The following is a 6,000-nucleotide window of genomic DNA, read 5'->3' as shown; positions in this document are numbered from 1 at the left end:
GTGGAACGCACCGACCCCCTTGTACATGCCCGCCCAGCCCTGTGTTGTCACTGTCAGCGTTTAGACCTCTCGTGCTACAGGGGCGATCCAGATGTGATCCACTGGAAGACTCACCTCAATCTTCTTCACTCTTCCCAGCGTGCAAAAGAACCCTGGGACACGCGGACGGAGCGATCTCTCTTCGACCTGGTTTTCGACCTTCTCCTCCAAGGACAGCAGTTGCACGGTCTTGGGCGCATAGTTGACCCTACAGCGGACGAGTGCGCCTTGCAGGGGTGCGACCACAACCAAGGTCACTGCAGCATAAGCAAAGACGATACCCATGCGAATCGTGCCCGTTGAATGGACGAGATCAATCATCTCTCTTGTGCTCGTGGAATGGGTCGTGGAAGTGAAATGTAAGATGATGAAGACTACGGATAGTTGGGCCTTCTATATGTTTCTGGAACGAGCGCCTATAATGCACAGCATCCTAATCTGAACCTACGCGAGGTATACTGCTTGATGTCATAGTGAGATCTAGAGCTAGGGGTCACTCCAGGGTCGTGTCCACTCGACAGTTGTCCCCTCGGCAGGTGTACATGGCTCGAGACCGAAAATCTGTATGCCATGTTTTCTCAAAGGTCGCTTGTATCGGTCCTGCTAACCTCCCACATCCGTGACTTGATATTTGGTTCCGGATTGATATGAGCATGTGAAGACGTGTGAAGCTTAGTCGTTGATATCAAGCCGGTATATGGACGCTCAGCAAGCTGAGGAAGATGCGAAAATGAGTGGCTGATGATTGAGCAACCGTGTGAACAACGGTAAGTCGGTCTTGGAGGAATCGACGGAGACCGAGGAGCCCGAAGTATTTGACTGGTTGACCATTGACAATTTAGCAGTGCATACTGCCCTAACATGAGCACAGAGGTTGCTGAAATCCTCATAGAAGCGGGAGGGGCGATGAAAGAGTTGGCATATGCGAGCTTTCGAGCAAGTACAACGGACCACCGACCGTAATAACCATCCAACTATCTGCATGCAAACCTCAGACTCCTCATGCTGCAGATAAGCAGGCTATGAGCGTGATCCACCAGCCACGATACAGCGTACGCCATCCTTCCTCTATGATGATACGCTTGCCGCAGTCGATGAACCCGGTATATGGGCCTGGGTCCATCTCATCCGACCCCCTCAGCCTATTGAACAACGACAGTGAGCTCATGCAAATTTCTACCTCAAGAATATATATGAACGAAGATTCGCAGCGAGATAACACTTGCCTGATCACATCTTCGTCAGGGTTATACAGCGCCCCTACTGCCTTGATGTCCGCCTCCGTTCCTGCTCCTGGAGCTGGCTTAGGCTCTGAGGCCGTGAAGTTAGGCTGAACGGACACCCGCGCTGCAATGACCTCCAACGGGGTCAACACTAGCGTGCTCAGCAGGGCGACGCCCACAAATAAAACGGGCCACATCGGAGATATATCTTTCAAGCGCACAGATGAGGACGAGATAGTGAGGTTGGGCATGAGCGTGCGGCGGAAATACACAAGGCCGACGGCATAGGACACTTGCAAGGCCTGGGCGATCAGCAGGCCAGGTGTCAAGAAAAGTATCCAAGGCGCTCGCCGCTCGGCGTCGGAGAGGATGATGCGGAGAGAGCGTGTAGGTCCGAAGAAGGGGAGACGGTAAGGCGTAATGATCGATCTTAATACATGAGAGACAATGATATGAGTTTTCTCGAAGTAATCCGCGAGACTTCTTACCGGTTGATGAGAATGATTAGAGGCATTATCAAGATCAGGACGGGCAGACGCCAAATGAGACCCGGGCTGTTGAAGCCGTTGCTGCCATTGACCCCGAGAGTGATAAGATTGACTAGGAGCATCGCGACGACAGGTGCCATAAGTCGGGGCACTATGTATCAAAAGGCGTCGGCGCGAACGCATAAAATCTTAATGGGCATGTAACGTACTGATCCCTTTATACATGCCAGCCCAGCCCTGTGCGGTCGCTGTCAGCATTCAGGCCTTGCATGCAATCAAGGCTATTCAACTGAGGACTTGCCTCAATCTTCTTTACTCTTCCAAGCGTGCGGAAGAACCCTGGGACATGCGGACGGAGCGAACTCTCTTCAGGTTGGCCTCCGCGCTCATCGTCCGAGGAAAGGAGGCGCACAGTTTTCGGCACATAGTTAACCCTGTAGCGGACGAGTGCACCGTGCAGGGGTGCGACCGCAAGCACGGACACAAAAGCAAAGGCGGTGATCATGACTAGCATCACATGGTCTACCTCAATCATCGGTCTTGTGCTGATGGGTCGAAAGATGGGATACCTTGGATGTGGAATAAGAACCAAGGGGCCGTTATTGGGATGCTTTTATGCACTGAAAATAGGCGCCCACAATGCACAGCCTTCTTGAACCTACTATAGGTCAAGTGATGCATGGCCTCATAGCTCCTCGTAGGCGCTTGATTGATGATGTCGTGTCCATTCGGCAGCTGCGCAGTGCAGTCGCAGTGCGCACAGTCCCATACAGAGCCCGACCGTTCACCAAAAAGTGTCCAGGATGCGCCCGTATCAATCCGGCTGGGCCTAGCTAACCGCTCGTAGAGCCTGTACCTCGCTTTGGGGTACGGTTCAGTATGAGCGGTGACAGGAATGATGAGATCGAATCAGATCATGCTGTTATAGGCCCCGCTAATTGAATGGGCTTGCAATGTGGATATGCTTGATTGATGAAGCATGCGTACAACAACAAGGAGCTTGAGGGTGTAACAGGGAGAAGAATTCGAGTTGTGACCGTCGAACATGGTGCTGGCAAGGGAACAAACAACTTGAGCCTCCTGCGCTCCAGCCACAAACGCGTTCCGACACGTCAATTATCTGGATCCCCTTTCCTCGACATAGCCTGCATCGTCCTCCATGCTACGCTCCCGCGTCGGTCTCTCCTTCAAACCCTCCCGAACCCGGTCAAAACCACCTCCTAAACCGCTAATCCCCTCCCAACGAGTGCCGACCGGCTCCCGCTTCATCCACTCTACCCCGACGCGCCGACACGTCCTTACTTCCGCTATCAATGAGCCCTCACTCACCTCGACCGTCAACGAAGCCGAAATCGCCCATTTCTCTCGCCTCTCGTCGCTCTGGTGGGACGAGCGTGGCGAGTTCGGGCTCCTGCACAAGATGAACCCCGCGCGGATGCAGTTCATACGGGAGAAGATCCTCGAGAGCGCGCGGGATGAAGGGGAAGCGGGCGAGGTGTGGGCCGAGAAAGCGGAGAGGGATGGGAAGGTGCTGAGGGGGATGGACGTGCTGGACGTGGGGTGTGGTGGGGGGATCTTGTCTGAGGTGTGTCCTCCTACATTCTGGTACACGAATGACATTTCTTCTTCTGATGCATACTCGGTCTCATGCGACTTGTGGAATATGGGACTGTACTCTACAATGCTGATAGGCTCTCACAAGGCTTGGGGCACACACAACAGCCATCGATGCGTCCGAGTCTAACATCGCCATCGCGTCGCTGCACGCAGCAGCCGACCCCTCGCTCTCTCCCCGCTCTGCATCTACGACAGCGTGCGGCTCGCTCACGTACCGCCATGCGCTCGCGGAGACCCTCGTGCAGGAGCCGAAGCGGTTCGACGTCGTGTGCTCGATGGAGGTCCTCGAGCACGTCGACAACCCCGCCTCGTTCCTCATGTCGTGCGCGGAGCTTGTCAAGGTACGCGCACGCATCCATCCCTCACTCTTGCATCCTTCACCTTTCCTTGCTACTCTGACCCATCCTAACCCACAGCCCGGCGGCCACCTCTTCCTCTCCACCATCGCCCGCACGCCCCTCTCCTACCTCCTCACCATCCTCGCCGCCGAGCACCTCCTCCGGCTCGTCGAGCCCGGAACACACACGCACTCCAAATTCGTAAACCCCGCCGAGCTCGTCGACTTCTTCCGCTCTCCGCTCTCCTCCTCTCTCCAGCACGATGGCGGCGAACAGCATGGCCAGAAAATACGTCCTTGGATCAGCCGCACGTACGAGCACGGGCGCCCTGCGAGGACGGAGGCGGAGGTGAGGGGCATCGTGTACCTGCCGTGGAAAGGCGAGTGGAGTCTTGCGCCGAGGGTGGTGGGGGCTTGGGCAACAGAGTGTAATTACCTCTTCTGGGTCCGAAAGCCCAAGGATGCTTGAGAATTACTCGTACAGAGATAGCCTTTGAAGATCGGAAAGCTCGACGTATCATTGGTCATGGGTCATTCATCTACTCGTGAATGTCGAGCTCGATCAGTTGAAGGCAAGGGAAGCCACGGTTGCACACGACATTCGACGACTTGACATACCTGCGCGCATAGGACGTCTATAAGAACTTGATATGCAAAAAAGCATTGACATTGAATGCGCTTCCGTCGATAGCAGGGGATATAGAAACGATATCAGCAAGAAGTAAAATCTACGAATAATGTTACAGAAAGCCGTGTGAGAATGGATCGATGGCGCGAGATGATCGGTGTGTCAAGCGAATGAGCGGGTGAGAGACAGGTACGGAGAGGATTAGGTTGGGATGGGGTGCGTGGGACGTGTGGAAAATTACAATGGATGGCGGTGAAGGGAGGGTCAAGTGTTATGTGGGAGCTAGAGATGAAGAAAAAGAAGAGACGATCAGAGACTCGTGAAAGATCCGTGTACGCGTATATACATATATAGATGTGCAGACCAGAACAGCATACGAGAGCGTACGCAGAACAAAGATACGATTCCAAGATGTAGACCTCGACTCAATACATGAGCCGTTCGCCCCACACGAGCCGCTGCCTATGTGCACGGTACGCCCCGCGGAGGGCGATCCACGCGAGCCAGGCCGCGACGGCGAAGCAGATAGCGAAGATCAGGCGCATGCCCGCCTTCCAACGCCACGAGACGGGGCTGTCCGCAGTGAAAATGACGGTACGCCAGCGCTCGTAGAAGTCCGTGTTCAGCCATTCGAGGTCATGCACAAGGTCCTTTGCCTAAGACGAACAGGAGATTGACAGGTAAGCGGGGAAGTCGGGCACAAGTGTGCGAGAAAAGGGCGCATAAAGGGACGAACAGGGGTGCGGGATGCAGAAGGTGGACAAGGAGGCATTAGTATAAAGGACTGACAGCGCGGGAATTGAAAGAAAGCGCGCAGCGCACCTTGTCCCGACCCTTGTTGTAGTTCGTCCGGATGTGCGCGACCTGCGTGCGGATCTCAGGGAGGCGCCTCTCAAGATCAGTGAGCTTGTCCATCGACTCCTGGAGCTCGTTCGCGATGAGCGGGACGTGCGTCCGCAGCGCCTCTTTGTCTGCGCGGCGGTAATTGCGCTACGTTATTACACGTCAGAATACGTGATCGGACCGGGAGCACGGCCCGCACGCAGTCAAGACATGTGCGGGGGAAAGCGGGCAAAGCGAGGGGGACAGCCCACACACCTTGAGCGTGGTGAACGAGTCACGGAGGAGGCCCTCGATAGCGCGGCAGTTGCTCAAGTCTTCGGAAAGGTTGTACTGCGAAGGATGGGGATGATGTCAGTGCTGTGCAGAAGGACTTCGGAGCGGACAGGGATGGTCGTAGGGATGAAGGACCAAGCACTGCAGGAGCACTCTGGGAGCACATACCTCCAGTTCCTTGATCTGCAGCTCATACAGTTGCGCCCGCCGTGATGCGCGGGCAAGGACGGCGTCGAAATTCCTGCTCATCGGACGGTGCGTGAGTCACAAAACGGCGCTGCACCAAAACCGAAGAAAACCGACTCGGCCGTTGGGCCCCGGTAAGGTGTCGAGAACGCGATGTTCTCTCCGGGGTTTGGAGAGCGGCTCGGGCTGCTGGTGGGCATGGAAAAAGCAATGACAGGCGACAAGAAGGACGGGATGTGGTAGAGGAAAGAAGGGACGTTACAAAGTGAACAAAGGAGATAGAAAGGTAGATGAATGCCGCCAGTAAAAATCGATGTGCGTTTATGTCATGGTCGAGGCTAAGCTTGTGTCACGGGAATCGCGCGT

The 6,000-nt window shown here is 55.1% G+C and overlaps 3 protein-coding genes across 3 annotated transcripts; 1 reads left to right on the top strand and 2 right to left on the bottom strand.

The window, feature by feature from the left end:
* Positions 1-935: 935 nt before the first annotated feature.
* HETIRDRAFT_410744 (uncharacterized protein) lies at positions 936-2,321 on the bottom strand. The gene is made up of 5 exons (XM_009550811.1): positions 2,052-2,321; positions 1,960-1,987; positions 1,751-1,901; positions 1,266-1,691; positions 936-1,181 (listed from the first exon to the last, which is right to left on the bottom strand). The coding sequence occupies exons 1-5, from the start codon at positions 2,253-2,255 to the stop codon at positions 1,040-1,042; spliced, it is 951 nt and encodes a 316-aa protein (XP_009549106.1). The 5' UTR covers positions 2,256-2,321; the 3' UTR covers positions 936-1,039.
* A 759-nt stretch (positions 2,322-3,080) lies between these two features.
* Positions 3,081-4,161, top strand: HETIRDRAFT_246380 (uncharacterized protein; the record flags this gene model as incomplete). Its single annotated transcript, XM_009550810.1, has 3 exons — positions 3,081-3,335; positions 3,442-3,708; positions 3,784-4,161. Coding segments are annotated over 3 exons (900 nt in total), but the record flags the coding sequence as incomplete, so codon positions are not given.
* An 82-nt stretch (positions 4,162-4,243) lies between these two features.
* On the bottom strand, positions 4,244-5,924 carry HETIRDRAFT_459951 (uncharacterized protein; the record flags this gene model as incomplete). Its single annotated transcript, XM_009550809.1, has 6 exons — positions 5,752-5,924; positions 5,617-5,689; positions 5,431-5,505; positions 5,155-5,322; positions 4,765-4,988; positions 4,244-4,322 (listed from the first exon to the last, which is right to left on the bottom strand). Exons 1-6 carry the CDS (start codon positions 5,832-5,834, stop codon positions 4,244-4,246), a joined length of 702 nt encoding a protein of 233 aa, XP_009549104.1. The 5' UTR covers positions 5,835-5,924.
* Between the last annotated feature and the right edge of the window lie 76 nt (positions 5,925-6,000).

Source organism: Heterobasidion irregulare (assembly GCF_000320585.1).
Source record: "Heterobasidion irregulare TC 32-1 unplaced genomic scaffold scaffold_08, whole genome shotgun sequence".
Lineage (NCBI taxonomy): Eukaryota > Fungi > Basidiomycota > Agaricomycetes > Russulales > Bondarzewiaceae > Heterobasidion > Heterobasidion irregulare.
Note: the sequence above shows the minus strand (reverse complement) of the source record. Positions and strands in the feature narration are given on the sequence as shown.

What these genes read in the sequence shown, in the direction of transcription:
- HETIRDRAFT_410744 (XM_009550811.1), bottom strand. Translation starts at nt 2,255, where the DNA reads ATGATCACCGCCTTTGCTTTTGTGTCCGTGCTTGCGGTCGCACCCCTG. An exon ending in GAAGAGTAAAGAAGATTGAG is followed by an intron (nt 1,988 to 2,051) that starts GCAAGTCCTCAG and finishes GCGACCGCACAG; the next exon opens with GGCTGGGCTGGCATGTATAA. An exon ending in CCTGACGAAGATGTGATCAG is followed by an intron (nt 1,182 to 1,265) that starts GCAAGTGTTATC and finishes GTTGTTCAATAG; the next exon opens with GCTGAGGGGGTCGGATGAGA.